Source organism: Eulemur rufifrons, chromosome 3 (genome assembly GCF_041146395.1).
Source record: "Eulemur rufifrons isolate Redbay chromosome 3, OSU_ERuf_1, whole genome shotgun sequence".
In the NCBI taxonomy this organism is placed as follows: Eukaryota; Metazoa; Chordata; class Mammalia; order Primates; family Lemuridae; genus Eulemur; species Eulemur rufifrons.
In genome coordinates, this window is record NC_090985.1 from 23,888,347 (window position 1) to 23,913,429 (window position 25,083).

Here is a 25,083-nt window from a genome sequence, read left to right on the forward strand (position 1 = left end):
ACCCAATTGCAGCACAAGCCTCCAGCCTCCCTTGATTTGGCTACTAGAGAAAAGCCAATTCTGCTTGTGGTTATCACGATGGGGCCCCAAACAACACATCACTACAGGGAGAAGAGGTGTCCTCTGTACTTTAGCTCTGGTGAGGTGTGGGGTAAGCATAGGATTGACTGTCCTGAAGGCCCAGGGCAACTTCCTGGGCATTGGGATGTTCTGGGTTCCCCTGGCCCCTGCAGTGCCCCCACCTGAAGCTCACCTCATCTCTTCCTGCAGCAGCCCAGACCTCTGCCTGGCTGGCCCCCTCCTCCCCAGTGCACTGGCAGGCACTGCTCCTCCCTCAACTGTCCTCCCCATTGCATGGAGGCTTGTACCTGGCAGTGGGTTAAGTAAAACCTCACTCCACTAAGATTTTCAAGCCAGGCACCAGGCAGTTGTGTGGACTGCAGAGCCTCGTGTGCCATGCTTCACTCCTGCTCTCCAGGGTTGTGCTAGCAATTGGAGCCTTAATCTTGGAGAGGCTGCCCCTTCCAGGGCTAGCTAATTCCTAGAGATAGCAAACAACTCCCCTTCCAGTGCATCTTTGAGACACAAACCAACCAAACCAGAGCCCAGCTATCTCCTTTATCAAATTCTCACTCACCAAGCCAGTATTTTCCCTGCCCTAAATCACCTAGGGCCAGGTGCCAGTCAACAAAGGACCACCCCTGTAGCCCAGAGCTCACTAAAATTATTTAAACCATCTGCTCCTAAACTTATTCAGTACACCCACCGCGCCTCACCTATTCCTTCCAGAGAAACTCCCAAGAAAGCCTCTGGGTCACACTCTGCCCTCTCCCTCTTTGTTCCTCCTGACTCTCTAGTCCTTCCATGTGGCCTGGTGGGCCCTGCCCTGTTCCCTCATGACAGTCGCCTTGAGACTTGTGTCTGCAGATGGTGACAGCCCTGTGGAGGGGCTCTGTCTGCTCCAGCTTCTTGGCAGCACCATCACTTGGGGCTGTCTACTAGGATCTGTCGACTAGAATGCTCTAGGAAACGCAGCATCTCCCTGAAAGTGATGTTTAGGTGGGATTTTTTTCCTGGAAACATTTACAGCTTGGAACTGTTCTCTCTGGTCAAATCTGAGGCTGGAGTCATCCCAAAAGCAGCAGCAAGGGAGTTCCCACAAGGGGCTGGCCCAAACAGTCCCAAGATGAAAGTCCAAAGAGGCATCAGATGCCAGTGCAATCAATCGAAAGCATTTATTTGGGGAACTTACATATGGGCTTCAGCTTTCTCAAGAAAAATATTGAGAGGAGATGTTCTACCTAGGCACTAATGCAACAAGCGGGTAGGGCTATCGCGTTTACATAAGGGTTTAAGGGATTTGGCTCAGAGTGGGGCCCAGTTTCTATGTGTTTAGCATCAGGGTTAATCTCTCAGTGTTTTCAAGCAACAACCTAAACAACTTTATCAGTGCTTGGGAATGTTGAACACCCTGGATTGGGTTCAAGCCTGCAGGGGAAAACATACAGCTGGATGGGTCACAAAGATGGTCAAGGCACTCTGTATTTCTCAGTCAGGACAGAAAGAGACTGGGAGACCCTATGAAACTCAATCCCAGACTGGGACTAGCTGGGAAGCAATCCAGGCTGGCCCAGAGAAGGGGGACTGTGACCAAGTGAGGGACTGAGCAGGTTCCTTGCTATGAAAGGTCTGTTCACTCAGTGGGCCTAGGCTCAGTGAGGCAGCGGATACAGAGGATGGGGTCAGACCCCTCCCCCTAGACAGGACCCTCAGGGCCTCTGCACCCTGGACACTGGGCAGGTGCCCACCAAGTGAATGCTCTGGGCCAGGCTCTCTGTAGACCCAGGTGTCAGCTGCCCTGCTCCCTGTGTTATCCTGGGTGTGCCATCCTCAACTGGTGCAGGCCAGGACGTGGTGCAGCGTTGCCAGGCTCCTACCAGATCTGGAGCGTGCGGTGTGAGGTTCCTCTACCAGGAAGGTGGGTGGCACCGGTGTGCCCAGCATTCCTGAGCTTCTTCTTGGACGTGCCTGGTTGAGTTTTAGGACGTGTGGGGACCTAGACGGTGGCTGGGGAAGCGAGACCTCCTATATTTGTTTTCCACCTAGGACTCCGTGCTGGGGGTAGGGGGAGCTGACTGAGCCCAATCACTTCACTATGGCTCTGTCAGGGCCTTCAGGGTTTGGTCAGGTGTGAGTCCAGCTTTATGCCCTTCCTGCTGTCCCGCTGTCCACGGGCTCGTCGCTGCAATGACGGTAGCACAGGGAGGTTTAGGCAGCCAGGGACGCGGGCAGCGCCCTCACCGAGGCTGCAGGGAGCTGGGGCCACCCCAGGGAGCCGTAGTGGCCAAGGGGGAGGCACTGTTCTGCCAGAGCAAGAGTGGACACGCCTCTCCCCGGCCTCGGGCTGCTGCCCCATCCTAGGAAGCGGGCTGGGGTCGGGGTGGGGGGAGCAGCCCCCAAAGGCAGGGCAGAGCGTGGATCGGGGGCGCCGTGGAGAACACCCAGCACAGATGGCCCAGGGGTTCAAGTGAAGCTGGGAAAGGTCAGCGTGCAGCGAGGAGACGCTGGGCCTGACCTGGGGCGCAGTCAGTGGAGAGAGCAGGGGCGCTCCCCTCCGCCTCGGGCTTGCGTCCTGCTTCGTTTTTCCGCAAGTTCCGGGCGCGTCCCGGCCCCCGCCGCTGCTGTGCATCGGAGTCCAACCTCCTGTTGCCCCCAACCCGCGCCGTCCCCTGACGGCCTCGAGCTGGCCACCGTCCACGCCCTCCTCGGGGCAGGGCCTGGTTCAGGCGTCTCCGCGGGGCCGGGGCCTGGTACGTGCCCCACAGATACTTTCTGCTGTGGAAACGCTGATGCGCTGTGCCGAGAAGGAGCTGGGGCCAGGGCCAGTGTTGGGATCCAGCCTCAGAGACTGGTGACCAGACACCCAGAATCGCCGCCTAGCACCTGCCTGCAGGGCCAGCACCTGGTGCGCCGCGCAACATGGGCCCGCCCCGGCTTCTGGACGCTAGCCACGCCCCCATGCCCGGGCCCCGCCTTCCTCTCGCTCTGGCTGCCGGCCCCGCCGCTTCCTCAGAGTCGGGAGGCGGGGCTGGGAACACCACCGAGGTGGCCGAGCCTCCGAGCCGTCCAGAACGACCGGAAGTCAGCGGGGAGGGGCGGGCGCGGGCGTCCGAAACCCGTTTCCGGCGGCATCGCGCGTTTACTGGTCTCCAGCTGTCTTCAGGGCGGGTGAGTCGGCCTGGGGGGCGCGGACTCTAGTGGTTCTGGGGCCGAGTGGCCCCCGGCAGGGCCTCGTGTACCCCCACATTCGGCGCTGTAGTCCCCGGGGAGGCCCGGATGGCGCGGGCGGCTCGGCGAGGCTGTGAGCGTCTGGCGGGGGAGGTGGTTGATCAGCGGCAGCCCTGACCAACTTCGGCGTGAGGCGGGAGTCGTTTGGCGGAGTCCCGCAGCTCCTTGCAGGCTCGGCCGCGTGGCAGCCTCGCCGCCCGCGAGTTCCGATGTCAGAGGCCCGAGTAAGGCGAGCTCTAGATGTGGCCTTCACTCCAGGCCCAGGCCTGCTCCTGGGTGCTCTTTTATTTCCTTGCATAATCATCTCCGTCTAGGGCCCCCGTTTTTCCCCTCACTTACCGCCCCTGGGAGGCCTAGAATTAGAGACAGTGGCAAAAAGGGCAGTGCCTTGGGTGGGGTAGGCTGTTTGTCTTCTCTGAATTCTGGATGCCACTCAGGGCCTGCTCTCTTCTACAGAGAACCCAGCAATCGGCACTGGCAGCTGTATCCTCTCCAGGCACCTGGTGGGGGACCCTTCTCCAATGGTCACTGCTGCTTGAGTCTGCCTCTTCCAGTGGCCTGGGGCTTCAACTCATAAACCACTTTCTGGGCGAGATGCTTCCCTAGGAAGCCCACTTCTTCCCACTCTGACCTCCCAGGGGATGCTTGGGGTCATTGGTTCAATTGAGGTACATCAGCTTACATTCTTGGGTTGGTGCCATGCTGGTGACAGAGGTGAGCTGTGGCTGGCGACTGGAGTTTATATACCTGGGATCAGGGGTTCCTGCATCCACTCCTGTCTTCCCTGCAGTCTGTCATTCTGATCCCTGTCTGCTCCAACCTCCAGTCACTCCCTGCCTTCCCTTGCTGCCTTTGGTCCACTTGCACCGGTTCATTCAACCTCATTCCTTTCTGCCTCAGGCAGTTTTGGCATTCTGTTCCTGCTGCCTGGAGTGTTCTCCCCACCTCCATCACCTTGATCTAGGTCCCTGGGGAAGTGACCCATTAGACTAAGTCAGTTTTCTAGTTTAAATGCTTTCATAGTGTTTTTCAGCACTATCGTGGTTGTAATTTTGTGCTTATTTGTGTGGTTATTTAATTCTTCCCTCTACTAGACTGCTCCATGAAGGGAGGGTCCTTATGTGTTCACTGCTGCATCTCATTACTTAATCCCTGGCATGTGGAAGCCACTCCGTAAGTGTTTATGGAGTGATTCCGCACATGCTACACAAGTATGCTGAAAGAAGAACGAGGCTTCAGGGCACCTCGTTCACTCAAGTGCCATGGCTGCTTTAGTCCATCGCCGTGTCTCTGCTAGAGAATGTCTGGGGTTGGAGGTAGAGTAACAGGGAACACAATACTGCCCCCTGTTAGCTTGGAAGTGAAGGGGCTTCTAGCACCCTGACCTCTGACCTTTTCATAATTGCCAACAGGTCTCTCAGCCAGGACGTGTGGATGCCCATTCACCAAGCCTCATGGTAGGAAGTCACTGCCTCCTTTCCCTCACTTGTCTCGTGAAGCCTCCACCTCCTACTGTGTGCATCTACCCTGCCCGCTGGTCCTGGGCCCAGACCCTGCCATGGCCCTTGCTGTGGCCCTCGACAGGCTCAGGCAGGGCCCTTTGTTCCCATCCTGAAGGTAGTAAGCAAACCCCTGCCCAAACCAGGGCCTGACTGAGGCTCTTGAGGGGGGAGGGTTGTACAGGTATCATAGACTGTGGGTCCCTCCTCCTCCCCCAGACTGCCCCTCCCCAGGATTTTAGAGCCAGAGAAGCCCTGGTCACTATCTCACCCAACCCCGTGGTACACCTGCCAGAGACATGTCATGGGGTGGCGAGAGAATGGGGCTGGCACCCAGGGATCCCTGGGGTGCTGGTGTGTGTCCTTTCAGGAGGTGGTGACGTTTGGCGATGTGGCTGTGCACTTCTCTCGGGAGGAGTGGCAGTGTCTGGACCCTGGCCAGAGGGCCCTCTACAGGGAGGTGATGCTGGAGAACCACAGCAGTGTGGCTGGACTAGGTGAGGCTGTACCTTGTTACCTCCCTCCCCTGCATCATCATCAGTCAGTACCCACACAGCCAGGCCTCTGGCAGAGCCTGGGGATATGGGGGTCAGGCCCCTGTGGGATAAATGGGCCTTGGACCTGGGAGTGTGCCAGGCTCATTCCTGGCTTTGCATGTCATGTGGTTCAGCCCCCATGGGGTAGGTGGAATTCTGGGAGAGAATAAAGCCTCTTTTTCCTAAGCTAGTAAATTAACTTGTGAGAAATAGAATCCAAATTTGAAATAGCTTAGATAAAAAAGAAATTATTGGCTTGGGGAAGCCAAGGACATGGTTGTACAACCAGAGCAAAGGGTGGCAGCAGTGCCCTCAGGGCCGCTGTGTGGATGCTGTCAGGGTGTCCCCTCACCTCTCCTATCCTGCCATCAGTTTTCCTCTCCCATCCTTGTCACCACCACAGGCAGCTACTCCAGCACTCTTCATGTCTGACTTTGCATTTGTGTTCTCACACGATGTGTCCTGTTGTTAGATTGGGACTTTGCGAAGGGGCTGTGTGTCTAACATGCTCCTCGCTTGTTACCAAACCCTCTGCTGGTTGGCCCCATGCTGTCTCCAGCCCCACATGAGCATGGACCATTGCACATATCTCCAGTGCATGAGCATCCTGGACCCTTGAGAGTGCGTGGGGCAGGAGTAGGGTAAGTGAGGGCGTAGTTGGTTGGCCAGGTGTTTATTGGGGTGCTGAACCTGGCCTGCATCCTTCTGTCCCGTCTAGTGTGGCAGAGTACAGCTCTCTGATATTTTGCCAGTCAAATAAGTGTACAGTGAGAGCTGACTGTGGTCTGAGTTGTCATTTTTCCGATTTCTGCTGAGCTCAAGCATCTTTCACACACTCATTCCTCTGCTAGGTTCTTCAGTAAAGTGTCTGTTCAGAGGCTTTGCCCAATTTCTACTGGAGTTGCTGTGCCTTACTGATTTGAAGGTGTTTGTTATTTCTTGTATTAGATTTCCTCAAATCTAAGGTGCTATACATTGTAAAATACATCATTATTTTATGTACTTGGCTTTATTTTAAGAAAAGTAGAATGCTGCTGATTATACAACACATTTTTTTCTTATCACTTCAATTTATTTTATAAAGAGCTTTTAGAATTGTTTAAACCTGGCTTACATGTATCACTAAAATAGAAAGGAAAAGATGCACAGAATGAATTGGCTAGGGTACGCCTAATGTTTTTCATGACTTATAAGTGAATCACTCTCTGGCTTGATATCTGTGTCTGTGCTTCCCACATGATGGTAACTTGTGAGCTTGGCCATCAAGGGGTGATGCAGCTTATCGTAAATATTGTCAGGGTTTTCTCCCATCCAGTGAGGCTGATGGTTGGGCTTTCTTACCTGGCATATAGCAGCCATTCTTTCTGTGTGGCTCTCAGTGACAAACCAGATAGCTTCATTGGCTGTGCATAAAGAGCATTAAAGACAGCGTAAAGAGCAGTTAAACTAAGCATATATTTTAAAATGGTGCTGAGGACTCAACTGCAGCAGTGAGGATCTGAACAGGTGGTCAAGTTCATTTGTGCACAGGCAGTGATGGTATGTCACAGCTGCGACCTGGTTGGTGACATCAGTTCCAAGATGTGTCTCATTTAGAGGTGTGAAAGTGTTTTATAAAAAGTCTATCTTGGAATACATCAAATATGATGATGCCAGGTAGGTTTTGTACATTGTGAATATCTTTTCCCCTTCTCTTGTGTTTGTTAACTTTGTTAGGTCATATTTTAATGTAATTAAATTGTTCAGTTTTTTCCCTGTGGACTGTGCCTCTGAAGTTTTATTTAAAAGTTTTCCCTGGCCAGGAACGGTGGCTCATGCCTGCAATCCCAGCACTTTGGGAGGCCAAGGCAGGAAGATTGCTTGAGGCCAGGAATTTGAGATCAGCCTGGGAAACATAGCAAGACCCTATCTCTATAAAAAAAAAATTAGCTGTGTGTAGTGGGATGTACCTGTAGTTCAATCTGCTGGGGGGGGGTGGGTGGCGCTGAGGCAAAAGGATTGCTTTGCTTGAGCCCAGGAGTTTGAGGTTTGTTTTGGCAAAATCCCTGGACAATATAGAAAAACCACCTCCCAAACTGAGAGGGAATCAAGAGACCAAAGAATGTTCTGACTAGTCCAGCTTGATGAGTTAGATGAGTTTATTAGAGGTTACTTACCAGGGTGCTTGCTCCTGGGCAGCACAGGAATTTCTTCCGCAGGAGCTTCTTGCATGCAAAGTCTGCACCTGCCCACCCTGTGGTGTTGCCTTAAGTCTCTTCCTGGTAAATGACACAGAGCTTTTATATTGTATCTTTGCTTGTTCACAGTGAGACAAATCACGCATGCCCAGTGCCCGCATCATGCCCTGTCATACAATCCATGTTATGTTAATGGTATTACAATTCTCCACTAGGTGGGGATTTTAGTATTACAATACAATTAGCTGAAGGGCACTGTAGGACAGCCAAAGCAGCTCTAAAGCCGTCAGGGCCCAGTCTCAGCCAGCGGCTTCAAGGCAGGAACGTGCTGAGACACCTTCCCCTCTCCTTTGCCAGTAGTTATCTTGCTTGATCTACTTTGTAGCAATTTTGTTGCTGAGCATTCCAAGCTAGTACAACACAATGTTTCTGTTATTGTCTCTTTAAAAAAAAAAAAAAGTTCATCTCCAAGGTCAGTGAGATGTCCTACTTTTTCTCTTGTATATATTATAGTTCATCTTTTCCTTTTATACCACAGCTTCACATTTCTGTTGGAATACAAGTAAAAATCCTGTTTTATTTTTGTCTATGTCCCCGACATCATCTACAAAACAGTCCTTTTCCTGTTGATATGTGGAACCACCGTTTTCATGTATGAAATGGTGTGTTTCTGAGCCCTGTTTTCTTCCCTGAATCCCTCTTGTAGGCTAGCTCACTGCTTTTTTATTTGGCTTTGTTTTTGGTTGCTTCGTTTTGCTTTGGTTTTCTAGTACGTCTTAATACCTGATAGTATAACTCACACTTTTTTTTTTTTTTTTTTTTTTTTTTTTGAGACAGAGTCTCACTCTGTTGCCCAGGCTAGAGTGAGTGCCGTGGCGTCAGCCTAGCTCACAGCAACCTCAAACTCCTGAGCTCAAGCGATCCTCCTGTCTCAGCCTCCCGAGTAGCTGGGACTACAGGCATGCGCCACCATGCCCGGCTAATTTTTTCTATATATATTTTTAGCTGTCCATATAATTTCTTTCTATTTTTTTAGTAGAGGTGGGGTCTCGCTCTTGCTCAGGCTGGTCTCGAACTCCTGAGCTCAAACGATCCGCCCACCTCGGCCTCCCAGAGTGCTAGGATTACAGGCGTGAGCCACCGCGCCCGGCCTACTCACACTTTTTATTCTTTTTATTTTTATTTTATTTTTTGAGACAGAGTCTTGCTCTGTCACCCAGGCTGGAGTGCAGTGGCATCATCGCAGATCACTGTAGCCTCCAACCTCTGGGCTCAAGTGATCCTTCTGCATTTGCCTCCTAAGTAGCTGGAACTACAGGCCTACACCACTGTGCCTGGCTAATTTTTTCTATTTTTAGTAGAGATTGGGTCTCACTTTGCTCAGGCTGGTCTTGAACTCCTGACCTCAAGTGATCTTCTTGCCTTGGCCTCCTAGAGTACTAGGATTATAGATGTGAGTCACTGTGCCTGGCTGCTTGTCATTCTTTTTAAAGGTTCATATACCTACTCTTTGATAATAGAATAATTCTTTCATATAAATTTTAGAATAAGTTTAGTTCGTCAAAAGGGCCACTAGAATTTTATCTGGGAGTGCTTTGAATTTGTAGCTAGTATAAAGAGAATTAACATCTTTTTGATAGCACATGTTCCTGTTCAAGACCATGGAATATGTCTGCCTTTTTTCTATTTATCTTCTGTGTTTTTATTAGTGTTTTTTTTTTTCTATCCCCTCCTGAAGGCAAACTTTATTAGTGTTTTGAAACAGAGTGGTCTCGTGTCATTCTAGAAGCTTTGGTTTTGTTGCTTTGTGAGTGTATGTTACTCTGTTTTTAGCTGATTGCTGCTGGACAGAAATGCTGTTGGTTTTGGAGGCTGATCTTATATTTGGCAACTCTGTGGTGCTTCCTTGCTAGTTCAGTGTTGGTCAGTGCTAGTTCAGTGACTCTGTTTTGTTTTCCTGGAGCAGGGTGTGTGCAGGTAATTTGAGCATTTTCTTTCTCAGCCCTCTCTCTTCACATCTCTCCCTTAGCAGGGGCCAGCCCAGTGTTAAACAGGACCCCTGTGGGCATGCATGTTGTGTTCCTGATTTTAAAGGAAATGCATCTACATAAACACAGGAAAAGTTGGCTAAGGAGTTTTGTTTTTAATCGTAAATAAGTATTGAATTTCAAATTCTTTCTTTGCATGAGTTGAGATACTCATGATTTTTTTTTTCTTTATTAGTGAAGGAAATTACATTGATATATTTTCCTGTGTTCCTGGAATAAACTCTCTTTAAATCCTGATTTTATATATAAATTTTGATACCCTTTTCGACTAAGCTAGCCAATATTGTTTGTGAATTTTTGTATTCCTGTTCGTAAGCACAATGGACTTATATATTTCTTTTTGTGTATTGTCCTTACATAATTTTGGCATTTTGCCACATGGCATTTGGCATACAAGTACAACTCATCTGTAAAACCTGGGCCTTGGGCTATTGGAGAAGGAAAGTCTTGGACTAGCATTTACGTGTCTTTAATGGTCTACACAAGCTTTTGAATTTCCACCTGTACTAATTTTGTCATTTTTAGTTTTTCTACGAATCGATCCATTCATTTAGATTTTCAAATTTTTTGTATGTTTATTTTAGTTTTTCTTCCCTTTCATTTTTAATCTGTTTGTGGTTGTTTCCCTTATTCTTTATTTTTTGGCAGCATCTTCTCACTGTGTTGACCTGGTCAGTTTTGCCATGAGACTGTCATATTAATCTTTTCAAAGAACTGGCTTTTGGCTTTGCTGATCTTTTTATGAAGGTGGGTAGGAGTGGAGGATGTTGTTAGGTGTCTTTGTTCTATATTTCATTGAATCCTGCCTAACCTTCCTTATTTGCTTCCTTTTTATTTATTTGGGTTTGTTGTATATTGAGGCTAATATTTACCTCATTTGTGTTTTACAATTCTGGTTTCTAGTAGACATATTTAAAAATAGAAAATTTTGCCAGGCATAGTGAGACTCTGTCTCTAAATAAATAAAATAGTAATTCATTATTTAGTTTCTAAGTAGCTAATAGTTTCTAAGCTATCTTTTTGTGGTTAATTTCCTTATGATACATTTGGTTGGTGTATGTTCTGCAGTATTGTTCTTTGGTACATCCACTTCCTTCATGGCTTGACCTAAGGACGTTTTTCTGTTCCACTGTGCTTGGAGAGAACACGTGTTTCCTGTTGAGTGTAGAGTCCTGCCTGCCTCTGAGGACTTGAGCTTGTTGGCTGTAGACCTTTAGAATTTCTTTGCCTTCTTTTTTCCTCCTTGTAGAGGGAAGCCTCCAGCTGGAGTAGTTGGCTAGCCCTTAGATTGGAGGGGATGTGGGGCTGTGCCACAGCATGGGGATGGCGACTGGTGGCACTGTGAAGGCAGGGTGCCAGGTGGGCACCCCACAGGTCTCCACCACTTCCTAGTCTGCCGAGAGGAAGCAGGCCCTGAGGGGTCCTTTGCACAGGGACTCAAGGCTGGGAGGCTACCAGGTGAAGACTGGACCTTGGAGGTTTCTGATTTAAAATTTGCTTCATTTGTTTGTTTATTTTTGTTCTTCTTAATCTTGTGTCTTAACTACTGCTACCTCTTGGAGCATCCCTGCTTTCTGAACTGAGAGACAGCCCAGCTCTACTGAGTGAAGTGCTGGCCTGTGTTAGAGTTTCTCTTTCCCTCTCCCCTGAGTTCCAGGGGTAGAGCTAGCCCATTCTTTGTAGACTCTTTGGCAGAGTCCCCTGGAGATTGTGGGAGTCCAGGTGTCTCTTGCTGTCCAGCCTCAAAAGCTCGACAGATCTGGACAGAAAGGGCTGCTATGTACCCAGATCCTTACCCACTCCACCCCCGCTCCCACAGAGGCTCTGCCTGTTCCCTCGCAGCCCCCTGCCCCTTTATGCTTGGAAACCAGGGGTGGCTGAGCCCTGTGCCATGCTCCCCACCACACCGACACTGTCTCCTTCTCTGCCGCACACACAGCAGGATTCCTGGTCTTCAAGCCTGAGCTGATCTCCCGGCTGGAGCAGGGACAGGAGCCGTGGGTCCTCGACCTGCAGGGAGTGGAGGGGACCGAGGCACCAAGGACCTCTCAGACAGGTGAGGCTCAGGCCTTGTTGCAGAGAAGCTCTTTAAGGAGAAACCTCAGGTGGAGGCTGGGGGTGGGTCCCAATGGCCATGCTGGGCTACCTGACAGCGCCACTGGGTAACTGGGGGCCGGCCCAGAGGAGGAAGCATATAGACCAATTGTGGGGCTGCCTTGGGAGAGACCAAACCATAGAACAGCCACAGAATATCTCATTTCAGAAAAAAAGGGTGTTTTTGAAATCATACCACATTTTGTTCAATTTCTGTTTTACCAATACTGTTGTTAAGCAAAAATACAAACCCATGGATCCAAGTGAAGCATTAAACTTGGCTCTTGACAGTCTCTCCTCAGGTAAACATGTTCTCTGATGCAGCTCCCTCCAGAACTTCTCAGAGCCCAGGTGGCCCCAGCCTCTTAGATCAGGCGTCAGGGTGCATAGGTCTCCTGGGACTGCCACAACAACACACCACACTCTGGGAGGCTTAAAACAACAGAAATTTATTGTCCGACAGCTGTGGAGGCCAGAAGTCTGAAATCAAAGTGTCGGCAGGGTCATGTTCCCTGAGGAGGCTCTAGGGAAAGATACTTTCTTGCTTCTTCCAGGATCTAGTGGTTTTCTGGCAGCCCTTGGCCTCATTGGGTTTTGGCTTCATCCCTCCAATTCTACCTCCATCTTCACATGGTCATCTTCTCCCTGTGTCTCTATTTTTACATGGCTGTCTCCTTATAAGGACACCAGTCATGGATTAGGGGCCACCATATTGACCTCAGCGTAACTAATTACATCTTCAATGACCCTGTTTTTTTTTTTTTTTGAGACAGAGTCTCACTCTGTTGCCCGGGCTAGAGTGAGTGCCGTGGCATCAGTCTAGCTCACAGCAACCTCAAACTCCTGGGCTTAAGCGATCCTACTGCCTCAGCCTCCCGAGTAGCTGGGACTACAGGCATGCGTCACCATGCCCGGCTAATTTTTTGTATATATATATTTTTAGTTGTCCATATAATTTCTTTCTATTTTTAGTAGAGACGGGGTCTCACTTTTGCTCAGGCTAGTCTCGAACTCCTGACCTTGAGAGATCCACCCCCCTCGGCCTCCCAGAGTGCTAGGATTACAGGCGTGAGCCACCGCGCCCGGCCTATGACCCTGTTTTTAAATAAGGTCACCAATCTGAGTGTGAGCAAGACCCCCATCTCTAAAAATAGAAACAAATCAGCTGGGCATGGTGGTGCACACCTGTAGTCCCAGCTATTCTGGAGGCTGAGGCAGGAGAATCCCCTGAGCCCAGGAGTTGAAGGTTGCAGTGAGCTGTGATGACACCACTGCACTCTAGCTGGGGCAACAGAGTGAGACTCTGTCTCAAAAACAAAGACAAGAAAACCCCAGCCCCTTGTTAAAATATTTCCAAGGTGGAGGGGAAATTTTTAAAGAGGGCACCATGGCAAAAAAGCCAGCTACAGTTGGCAGAATTAGGTAGTTCAGTGGGTTTATATGTAGCAAGTGGTCCTTATTGTGATGAAGAAACATTAAAAAGTGTCACCTTCATTGAGGTGAGAGCCACTGTTGATGTACCCTAGCACTTGCTTGCAGACCTGAGCGTAGGGCAGGAATGCAGCCTCTGAGATTAGAATATTCAGTAGCACAAAACCAGAATGTGTTAAGTAAAGTGGAAATGCCCAGACATGTAATTTGCTCCAGCTGGTGCAGCGAGTATCTGACATCCAAGGATACTGGCCCAGAATGTGAGAGAGAAGGCAGGGCCTCAGCTGTGACCTCCCCACACCCTTGCCCACCAGCATACTCCCTGGTGGGTGATTCTTGGCACCCCTTGGAGGCCTGTCAGCCTAGCCCCTGCTTAGCCTCTGCTCCTTGGCAAGACATGCACACCCCTCTCTGAGGCACAACCACTTCCAGAGTGAGGTTTCGTTTTTTAATAAGTGCTTGCATTTTCTCAGCAGTTATCCAAAGCTTGCTGGAAGGTGAGAGAACCTTTGGCTTCAGTTGCAGGTCCCTGGGGGGCTTCCATGGGGGAAGCTGTCAGTGGTAGGTAGGGACAGAAAGAAACAGGCCACGCAAGCCAAGGCCACACAGGAGGCCAAGGCTGCCCGGAGCCAGGTGGCTGTGGACTGCCAGGTAGCCAGAGGCGGCTGAGGCTGGTGCTGCAGCAGGCTGGGTGATGCCCTGCTATCATGCAGGGAGGTGAGAACTTTAAAATGCAACCCAAGCTTCTTATAGATCTAGTCACAGGGAACCAGAGGGAGGGAAAATCGAGTGTAGTTGGGTGGGTTTGTGATGTCCTCATCTTTAGGTCTTCGGTGCTCTTGGCCACAAACTGCTTAACCATGTAGAGGTTTTATTCTCATGCAGCAGGAGGCCCTGGGCAATACCTGTCTCAGCAGTGCCAGGGGCTGCACCATGCTCTCTCCCAGCTCTCCTCAGGGGCCTCCACATCACAGGCAGGGGTAGAGGAGGAGCAGTGCTTGCTGCATGTCTCTGCCCTGCTTTCCCATCCCCGTGGTAGAGGAAGGCTCGGGAAGAAGGCTGAGCAAGCCCTGTCGAGGGAACTGTTGCCAAGGTTGTGTGATGTGCAGGGGACAGAGAAGTGGGTCAGGATCAGGCATGTAGGTGTCCTGTGTCTTCACAGCACTCAATGCATACTCCTGCCGCACCGCAGGTTGAAAGGGCTGAGTTGGGCGCACAGACCCGAGCCTGTTCCTGATTCTCTAGCTGTGTGGCCTTGCACAAGCTGCTTGACCTCTGAGCCAGTCTCCTTGTCTGAGGTACGGGGATTCCACTGACCTCATTGGGTTGTTGAAGATTAATTAAAGAATGAGCAGGAACTATTCCTCGTACACAGAAGAGGCTCATTCGGTGGTAGCCCTTGGCTCACTGCAGGACTGACTGGAAGACTTTCGCAAATCCCTGGAAGCTGGTGAATTGCCACAAATGATTAGGAGTGGGCAGAAACCGAGAGGTTGAAGCCTTGTAACTGGGCTATGGATTCACTGTGGGGTAGATTCAGACTGGTTATGGCTATGGCCATACAACTGTGGTTGTGGTCATGGACATCAGGGAGACATCTGACCTCATCAGGGTGATGGGACAGTGAGAATGAAGCCTACATGTATTTGGAGAGTCAAGAAGGAAAGCAGATTTCAGGAAGGCCTCCTGGGGGGAAGGTGTGGATAAGTGCACTCCTCCAGAAACTTGCAACCCTAGGAAAGGAAAATTCAGTGGGGGCTAGTGGGGCTGGCCACTTAGGGCTGAGGTACTGGCAAGGGATGTGGTCAGGTACGAGTTGATGAGAGAGGCTTGGAGGCAGCTAGAGGAAGCCGAGGGCTCTAGAGTCCTGCTCAGAGAAGCCCACCCCAGTGAAGAGCCATGAACAGCCTGAGTACCCAGCTCCCTTCTGGGTTCACCCAGGTAAGCCCCTTGGCAGGTGTTTGGCCTCCGTCTTTCTGACCCCTGCCCATCCCCTCTGTTCACAGTTCAGACTCCCTCTGTCCTCCTCCCTCAACCGGGAGGATGCTGGGAGCCTGTGGTCCCCTGTTGTTAAGTGTCCCATCCTCTCAGGCTTGGTTTGTCTAGTCTCACTCTGTTGCTTCACAGACTTTGCCTCACGCCAGTTCCCCATAGGATGGACTTCGTTGCTCATGTACCCATTTAGGGCGTAGCTCTCAGCACTCTGTCTAGTACATAATGAGCACTTCATTGTTGAATGAATGAACAAAATAAAAAGTATAAATGAAACCAAAATTTGAGAACTGCCAGAGGCATTTTACCTCCTAGTGTTTTCCACTTGGGGTGTATGGTAGTGCTCGATGCAGTCTGTCCTGGGAAATGATGACCCCTGACCCCCATACCCGGTAGTCTTTGTCCTTTCTCTGAGCACAGGACATAAGAGCTCTCTATTTCCCATTTATTTCAGATTATATAATTAGGACTGGCAGTGAACAGGCCTGTGAGGACATGGACATTCTAAAATCAGAATCCCCCAGGAAGATGGTCAAAAGCCACCCCCAGGATTTTCCTCAGACTCCTGGCTTTGGAGACATTTCTGATTCTGAGTTCTGGTCAGAGAGTCATCTCAGCAGTCCTGGGGTGAGAGTGATGGGCTCTGTCTTCCAGAAAAACTGTTTGAATGAGCAGACTGTGGCTCATAAGACCCTCACCAAGGACAGTGTCCAGGGACATAAGGAGCTGGGGGCCAGTGGCCTGGATTGCCAGTCTGAAAAAACTCAGAGAGAGAGAACAGAAGGAACTCTCCAGAGATGTGAGGTTTGTGGCAAAGGTTTCAAGTCCACTTCAGATACGACTTTGCATTGGGAAATTAATACTCAGAAGAAACGTAACAGATGTCATGAATGCCAAAAAAGATTACCTGACTGCTTGAGTCCAAGTAACTGCCATTGGGAAAAGCCGTATGAATGTGTGGAGTGTGGGAAAGTCTTCAGGCTATGCTCACAGCTTAATCAGCATCAGAGAATCCACACTGGAGAGAAGCCATTTAAATGCGTTGAGTGTGGAAAAGCCTTCCGCTTGAGCTCAAAACTTATTCAACATCAAAGAATTCATACTGGAGAGAAGCCATATAGATGTGAGGAGTGTGGGAAAGCTTTTGGTCAGAGCTCAAGCCTCATCCACCATCAGAGAATCCATACAGGAGAGAGGCCCTATGGTTGTCGTGAGTGTGGGAAAGCTTTCAGTCAGCAGTCACAGCTGGTCAGACACCAGAGAACTCACACTGGAGAGAGGCCCTACTCGTGCAAAGAATGTGGGAAGGCCTTCAGCCAGAGTTCAACTCTCGCTCAGCATCAGAGGATGCACGCTGGGGAGAAATCTCAAATCCCCCGAGCCTCAGATAGCTCAGGCCTTGTTGCACATCAGAGAATTCATGCTGTAGAGAAACCGTTTAAGTGTGATGAGTGTGGGAAAGCTTTTAGGTGGATCTCTCGTCTTAGTCAGCATCAGCTGATTCACACTGGGGAAAAACCCTATAAATGCAACAAGTGTACAAAAGCTTTTGGGTGTAGCTCCCGGCTTATTCGCCATCAGAGAACTCACACTGGAGAAAAACCGTTTAAGTGTGATGAGTGTGGAAAAGGCTTTGTTCAGGGCTCACACCTTATTCAGCATCAGCGAATCCATACTGGAGAGAAACCTTACGTGTGTAATGACTGTGGAAAAGCCTTTAGCCAGAGCTCCAGCCTTATTTACCATCAGAGAATTCATAAGGGAGAGAAGCCCTATGAATGCCTCCAGTGTGGAAAAGCTTTCAGTATGAGCACACAACTTACAATACACCAAAGGGTGCACACCGGAGAGAGGCCCTACAAATGTAATGAATGTGGGAAAGCCTTCAGCCAAAACTCCACCCTTTTCCAACACCAGATAATTCATGCAGGTGTGAAGCCCTATGAGTGTAGTGAATGTGGAAAAGCCTTTAGTCGGAGCTCATATCTTATTGAACACCAGCGTATACACACTAGAGCCCAGTGGTATTATGAATATGGGAATACTCTGGAAGGTTCCAACTTTGTGAGCCGGAAAAAAGTTAATACTATAAAGAAACTGCATCAATGTGATGACTGTGAGAAAATATTCAGGTGGCGCTCACATCTAATTATACATCAGAGAATTCACACCGGAGAGAAGCCTTATAAATGTAATGACTGTGGCAAAGCTTTTAATCGGAGCTCTAGGCTTACTCAGCATCAGAAAATCCACATGGGATAGACCATTTACCTGTATAAATGTGAATAAACCTATAGCCTTAACTTATTTTATATGTGTTCATTTATACTGACAAAAATTTACAATATTGGGTGGGAATGATTCAGAATTCCTCTCTTAAGAAAGAGTATCCAAATTCATGCAAAATGTGTTTATTTGCTGGAATGTGTGACCTTAACCTGTTCAATAAAGCCTGTGTCCCTTGCACTCAGGGTGTAATGTGCAGAGTTTTGAGTTCACAGAGGGGAGACCCCAGGTCCCTGTGGATATGGAAGAGCCACAAGGAAGGCCCTATGGGCTCTGTCAGGCTGAATAAGTTAGAAGTTACCCAAAATGTTTTCCCTCAATGATCAGTTGCTCACACTGTCTTCAACAATAAGGAGATGTATTAGCTCATGTTAGAGGAAGACCAAAAGAGGAGTGCCTAGAATTCCCTTCTAACTTCTTCACCTAACTCCTTTTCTTAAAACTCATCAACCAGGACCAAAGGGTCCCAGACCCATTCTCTTCAGAGAGGTAGGCCAGGTGAGCAAATAAATACATGCCATCATTGTTGGTATGTTTGGTGTTCCTTGTGCACAGATCAGTGCTAGGCACAGAAACCATTCTGGTGTCATGGCAATGATTTTGAAGTCATACCTGGGTCTTGCTATGTTGCTCAAGGACATCACTGCCCTCACTGGAACTCAAAGCCTATTTGCTTATCTGAAAATACGCACTGTTACACGGTAGTGATAAGAATTAAACCATATACAGGAATGCTGCTTTAAGTGTGTCTGGCAGAGAATGATCACTTGAATGAATTCAAGCACCCCCCAGTCTGCGCCAGCATCTCCAGCCACACCCCAGCACAGGGACCCAGACCTTCAGGCTGGATGGCTGTCTTATTGGTCTTGTCACCCCACTATACAGAGGAAGCCACCCAGAGAGGTCAGGATGTGTATTGTTTATGCTCTATAACAAATTTCCCCAAAATTCTTTTTTTTTTTTTTTTGAGACAGAGTCTCACTCTGTTGCCCAGGCTAGAGTGAGTGCCGTGGCATCAGCCTAGCTCACAGCAACCTCAAACTCCTGAGCTCGAGCGATCCTCCTGTCTCAGCCTCCCGAGTAGCTGGGACTACAGGCATGCACCACCATGCCCGGCTAATTTTTTCTATATATATTTTTAGCTGTCCATATAATTTCTTTCTATTTTTAGTAGAGATGGGGTCTCGTTCTTGCTCAGGCTGGTCTCGAACTCCTGAGCTCAAACGATCCGCTCACCTCGGCCTCCCAGAGTGCTAGGATTACAGGCGTGAGCCACCGCGCCCGGCCATCCCCAAAATTCTTAAGCCTAAAACACAAGCTGTCAAGAACTATGAGGGTCTGAAATTTTATCCTTTCTACAGGCTAATAAAATCCTGTTGTTTCATCTGGCAGGAGATGGCTGATGGGTTACTCACAGTGGTGGTCAGGGCCACATCCACTCCCCTCACCTGCAACGTCCCACTGGGTGATGCAGAGAGCCCCTGCAGGTACATACACAGAGTGTGTGTCAGTGGAGAAACTCACAGGTTGTGAGTAAACCTGCTCTGTTGGGAGCTAAGGGCCATTGCCTCATCCCTTGGATTTTCTGCCAACACAGCCTTGAGAAATGGCCCAGGTGAAGCATGGTAAGGCCTTCATGTTGCACACAGTAAGAACATGTAGGGAAGCCTGGCTGACGGCAGATCACTTCTCTCAGTGATCTGCTCAAGGCCTAATGCTTTGTTGGCTAAAATTGAATTCTGGCACAAATCTGCAACTCCATCAGCCACACCTTTAACCTAAGAGCAGCTGGGACTACTATATCCATTTGATCCTCTCAGAGAGCATCTAATTAAAGCCACTATCCACAAGCCCCATGCAGCAGCAAGAGGCCAAGGACAGTGCTGACCTCAGCCCTACCCGCAAAGTCCTGGTCATTCAGCTGTCAGCCAGTTGCAAGGGGACTGGTAGGCCTTATTTCAGACAGTCTGCCACCTGTTATGACTCATAGAAGACCTGCTGATCTTTGGTGTCTGCCAGTAATTACAGAGAAATATTTGGGCCTGAAAGACACCATTCCTTAACAGATACTTTGTGGCCCTATTCTCCCATATACTAATGTGTAGCCCAGAGTGACACAGGTCATGTTGTTAGGTTAAACACCATGGCAAGCCCGGGCGTGGTGGCTCACACCTGTAATCCTAGCACTCTGGGAGGCCGAGGTGGGCGGATTGCTTGAGCTCAGGAGTTCGAGACCAGCCTGAGCAAGAGCGAGACCCCATCTCTGCTAAAAAAAAAAAAAAAAAAAAAAAAACAGAAAGAAATCATATGGACAACTAAAAATATATATAGAAAAATTAGCCGGGCATGGTGGTGCATGCCTGTAGTCCCAGCTACTCGGGAGGCTGAGGCAGTAGGATCGCTTAAGCCCAGGAGTTTGAGGTTGCTGTGAGCTAGGCTGACGCCACGGCACTCTAGCCTGGGCAACAGAGTGAGACTCTGCCTAAAAAAAAAAAAAAAACAACAAAACACCGCAAAAAACACCAGGCAGGGCCACTGAGAAGCCATGGGCTCAATCACTATGCGTGGCATTACCTAAGAGCAACTTATAAATTTGTATCAGATTGAAACAGGTTATTTTGGTCTATGTGTTTCCAGGTTTGGGGGCTTTCGTTGGTGGCAGGGGGCACAGCAGAGTCCAGGATGGTTGTGTCCACATGAGTTTCTGTCTTTACAGCCTGTGGATGGGGGTCTGAGTGATCACCAGCCTCTACTGCTGAACTTGGGCATGCCATGAGTGTGTGCCCAGGCTGCAGTGTTAGTCCCAGGGGTAAAACTCTAATCATTGTCCCCTCACCGACACCTGCATCGTTGGGGGTTGCTCCCAGTGTGCCAGGATGGTGGCTCTCCTTGGGCAGAAAGTCAGCATCCACTTCAGTTGCTGTGACTGTGCCCCTTCCCTAGCTGCCTTCTGCTTGCACACTGTGGAGTACATACCTGATGTCCCTGCTTTGGCCTGTGGGCTACTGCTGAGGTTCTTGGCAGATAATGCACTCAGGTCCCCTTCATATCTAACACAGGATTCGGCAGACTTTTTCGGTAATGGGCTGTAAGAGTTTAAGGCTTTGTGGGCCACCCAGTAACAGGACAAGAGTCAAGGTACCCAGTGAATGTGACACAATCCCCACTACCCGCAACACCTGGTACTGGCCTCTCCAAAATGCTGCTCATTAACAATCTGACTCTACCTCCCCGGCCTCTTTTCGGTCCTTTGCGAGGCAACTTCCTGGTTCATGATCAGTACAAAAGTGGTAGGTTATTTGGAGAAGTTCTGAAAATCCCAGATTGTGCCCTGAGCATGATGCTTCTTTCTTTTCTTTAAGATCAGGTAGCCAAAAAGGGGCAGGAGATTCAAACTTCATTCTGCTTCAGCACCTGGATTCTCTATTTGGACTGACATGGTTTCTGGAGGTTTGTTCACCATGTTGACTTCTGATTAATCCCTGTTCAGGAATGCCTCTGAGATTTCTACTTATCTACTCTTACTGTAAATTCTGCCCCCAAACAACCTTGACCATAATCCTGCCCTTGGGCAGACTCAGGTAGCATTATTGCCTTTCCCTGAGAGATTGACTTCAATTGTCATACGTAACCCCTCCTTATGGGTGTTAAGTCCTGGCATGGATCCACCATCTCACGGAGGCCCCTGACATGGCCTCTGTCCATAAGTCCCTATTAAATGTTTCTTTCTGAGAAACTGGATAAGCCAGCCATGTTCTTCAGCTTCTCAGCTTCCTCAGACTTGGGGGTAGGTTTGCATAGACCTGCCCATAGAGGAACATGGTCGTAGATCAAAGTCCAGCAAACTAGGGCTTTGCTGCCTGCTTTCTATGGTCTAAGAGCTAAGAGTGGTTTTTACATTTCTAAATGGTTGGGAAGGACTGCTAAGGTAGGATGGTGAAGCACCAAGGAAGAGTCAGACCTAGACTTTTCAAGCTGTGAGACTTTGGACAAATCCCTCCTTGTCTCTGGATTTTAGCTCCTAATGGGTAAATTAAAGGGGTTGGATCTGATAATCTCTAATGTCCTTTCCAACTCTAAAAGGCAAAAACTTCCTTTAAATAACTGTTCCCCAAACTGTTCCAAGAATAGTTAGTAGGCCAGGCACGATGACTCATGCCTGTGATCCCAGCACTTTGGGAGGCTGAGGAAGGAGGATCATTTGAGCTCAGGGGTTGGGGACCAGCCTGGGCCACACAGCAAGTCCTCGTCTCTACAAAAAGTTCTAAAAATTAGCCGGGTGTGGTGCTGCACACCTGTAGTCCCAGCTACTGAGGAGGCTGGGGCAGGAGGATCACTTTAGCCCAGGAGCTTGAGGTTGCAGTGAGCTATGATGGTGCCACTGCGCTGCAGCCTGGCAGCTGAGCAAGAACCTGTCATTCATTCATTCATTCATACATATAAATAAATAGATAAACAAACAAAAGAAGACTATTTTGTGACATTTGAAAATTACATTAAAACCTACTTTCAGTGGGCAAAGTGTCTCTGAGACTCGGCCACGCCCACTCTTTCTGTAGCAGCAAGGTGTCTCACACTAGCTGACTCCCTGCTGCGGCTTGGGCTCTCCATCCAGGGATTTGGGAACAGCGTATTTAACGGAGAAGGCTATATGAAAAGAAAGGAGATGGGGGGGGGGGGTAGGCAGTATGGCAAATGATTACATACTTGTGAAGCTCTAGTGCTCAGTAAATCTATATTTTACGTAAGTTAAATGTTCAAAAAGGGAGTAGGGAAAAGTCAATTATGTTGTCTGCTTCAGAGCAGGCAGAGGAGTGGCCAATCTCATCTGTTTTTGACTCACATCTGTGGAGAAACTGGCAATTGACATTGTCAGTGTGAAACTTAACAGAATTCAGGTCCAAGGATTTATTTGGGTTGTAGCTCCAAGTTTATAATTGGCATGTGTATGTTTTATAGGGGCCATATACCCTAAAAAATTTAGGACTAACTAGGCAACTCCCTGTACTCAATCTGTGAAGAGCCATCTGGAAAGGCAAAGGACCTTTGTTGTGGGAACCCGGCTTATGTGGAAAACACTATTTCTTTTGGGGTAAGGATGGCAGTGCTGCATGATTCAGTTCTCAGGCTCAGTATCCCTTTTGACATGAGTTTTGGGGGATCCAAGATTTTATTCTTCCTTCATAAGGATGAGGAGTCCTTTTTTAGCTTCATCATGTGAAAAAGACACATGATAGTTGTGGTCCTGCCCTGAGGCAAGGGTGTTTGAGTACACATGTTAAATTGAAGCTACTGTTTGGATTTGAGATCTAAGACATGGAAAACATTCACCCCCACCTGGCTGGCATGTGGGCTGGTGGTTCTTTTGCTGAGAGGGAAAGAAGGGCAAGACCCGTAGAGGGCAGCTCATGGGGTAGTGCACATGGTGGAATATTCTTTTATCCTTTCAAGGTATCTATCCCAGTTTGGCCTTCAGTAAATGTAACAGTAAACCGATTTTAAGAATTTCTAGGCCGGGCGCGGTGGCTCACGCCTGTAATCCTAGCACTCTGGGAGGCCGAGGTGAGCGGATCGTTTGAGCTCAGGAGTTCGAGACCAGCCTGAGCAAGAGCGAGACCCCATCTCTACTAAAAATAGAAAGAAATTATATGGACAGCTAAAAATATATATAGAAAAAATTAGCCGGGCATGGTGGCACATGCCTGTAGTCCCAGCTACTCGGGAGGCTGAGACAGGAGGATCGCTTGAGCTCAGGAGTTTGAGGTTGCTGTGAGCTAGGCTGACGCCACGGCACTCACTCTAGCCTGGGCAACAGAGTGAGACTCTGTCTCAAAAAAAAAAAAAAAGAATTTCTAGAACTGTATTTCAGAATAGATATAAAAACACTTTGGATTTCTATTTTGGAGACAGCTAATAAATTAAAATAAACCCCTAAGTTTGACCTGGAATTGCTTTTGATATCAATTATCAGAGTAATCTCTGATTTATGACATTGAATTGGAACTCTTGAGCTTTCTGGAAGCTTCAAAAACAAAATGGGACAGAGTGAGGGGCAAGGCCCAGTCAGGTCACAAATCCCTTGTCCCAGTCAGTACAGGTGGCCCCCACCCAGAGGCCAGGAATGTTTGCTGCATTTGGGGGAGCATCCGGGCTTCAAGCTCAGGACATTAGAGACCCATGGAAGGGGAAATCCACCAGGAAAATGTTTCCATGGAGAACTAAATAAGGCCAACAAAACCAAAGGAGTGATTTCCCCAGACACAGACATCTGTTCTCTGTCCAAGGCCTTGTACAGGCCCTGGGGCAAAGGTGGACAGTGCCAGGAGTCCGGGCCTGGTGGTGGAGACTGACCTCAGATGGGAATGGACAGTTGCTCTGTATGGGGGAGTCTTGCAGGCTCACAGGCTTAGCCTCACCCCAATAGCTGGGCTGAGGGAGGCACAGCAGAGCCACCACCCACCTGCCACCTGCTTTTGTTCAGGCCTGGAGCTAAGAATGGTTTTTAAATGGTTAGAAAACCCTTTATTTGAACATAGCCACACCCATTCATTTTATTGTCTGGCTGCTTTTGAGCCATGGTGGAGCTGACAGAATCCTTATAGCCTATAGAGCCTAAAATATTTACTCTCTGGCCCTTCGCAGGAAGTTTGCTGACTCCTGAGAGGAAGTGGGTGAGAAGGGCCACCAAGCTGGTCTTCAAGTCTCCACTTTCGGGTCGCACTGGCCAGATTTTGATGCAATAATCCTGCACAACAGAAGCTTCCCAGTCTTGGTAGTTTTCATCCCCAAATGTGTTCCTAGATCCAGGTCTGAGGGCAGGTTTCAACTTTGGCTTGGCTCCCATGTCTCCTCTCTCAGGGCTTGAGGCCTCCCCTGAGGATGGCACATTCCACGGTCTTAAGACACGGGCCATGAACCGAGTCAGTGGGAAGCCCTGCCCAGGTGAGGCAGGAAGATGAACACTAACATCAACTCTCCCATCAGCTGTGTGATGTTGGGCAGGCTCCCTGTGCTTCTCTGTGAAGGAGGAACCTGTCACCTTACTGGGAGTTAGTGGGCTGACATTCGTGAAGTGCTTAGACTAGTGCCCAGCATGAGCTTGTCTCTGTTTAAACCTGTAACTTGTTTGTGCTCAGAGCAGCACTGCCAGGGCCTGGCCCATAGGAGGCACTGGAAAAGTACCTACTGAGGTATGAAAGCTTAGCAACACAGGTTTTAAAATGTTCACACTACCTCCCCTGTTCCTACTTTTAACTTTTTTTTTTTAGAGACCAGTTCTTGCGGTAGTGCCCAGGCGGGAGTCCAGTGGCATGATCATACCTCATTGCAGTCTTGAACTCCTGGGATCAAGCGATCCTCCTCCTTCAGCCGCCCCAGTAGCTGCGACTACAGGTGCGTGCTATCACACCCCGTTAATTTTTTTTTATTTCTTGTAGAAACGGCGTCTCACTATGTTGCCCAGGCTGGTCTTGAACTCTTGAGCTCAAGCAATCCTCCTGCCTTGGCTCCATGAGTACTTGGGACTACAGGCATGTGCCACCACACTCAGCTGTTTTTACTTTAAAGAGTTTTAATATAGAGCATGCTTTGACCAGTTACATCACTCTGATTTTTAATAGAAAAAAACAGAAGCCCACTAATAAAGGAATGACTAAGTGTAGCACACCCACCAGGGTGTATGTTTTGCAACCATGAAACATGACTGTCATACACAAGAAAAGTTAAATGAACA

At 48.9% G+C, this 25,083-nt stretch overlaps 1 protein-coding gene across 2 annotated transcripts; it reads left to right on the forward strand.

The window, feature by feature from the left end:
* Window positions 1–3,175: 3,175 nt before the first annotated feature.
* Window positions 3,176–17,350, forward strand: ZNF7 (zinc finger protein 7). 2 transcript variants are annotated; one of them, XM_069466723.1, is made up of 5 exons: window positions 3,176–3,228; window positions 4,701–4,745; window positions 5,158–5,284; window positions 11,488–11,604; window positions 15,520–17,350. In XM_069466723.1, exons 2-5 carry the CDS (start codon window positions 4,743–4,745, stop codon window positions 17,325–17,327), a joined length of 2,055 nt encoding a protein of 684 aa, XP_069322824.1. In that variant the 5' UTR covers window positions 3,176–3,228; window positions 4,701–4,742; the 3' UTR covers window positions 17,328–17,350. The 2 variants fall into 2 exon arrangements, with proteins under 2 accessions (XP_069322824.1, XP_069322823.1); XM_069466722.1 differs by lacking the exons at window positions 3,176–3,228; window positions 4,701–4,745 and having other exon boundaries at window positions 5,008–5,284.
* Window positions 17,351–25,083: the final 7,733 nt, after the last annotated feature.

Excerpts from the sequence above, each read along its gene's own strand:
- ZNF7 (XM_069466722.1), top strand. The coding sequence starts at position 5,092 with ATGGGGTGGCGAGAGAATGGGGCTGGCACCCAGGGATCCCTGGGGTGC. Across the intron at positions 5,285-11,487 it reads CAGCAGTGTGGCTGGACTAG|CAGGATTCCTGGTCTTCAAG; the intron begins GTGAGGCTGTAC and ends CCGCACACACAG. Across the intron at positions 11,605-15,519 it reads ACCAAGGACCTCTCAGACAG|ATTATATAATTAGGACTGGC; the intron begins GTGAGGCTCAGG and ends CATTTATTTCAG.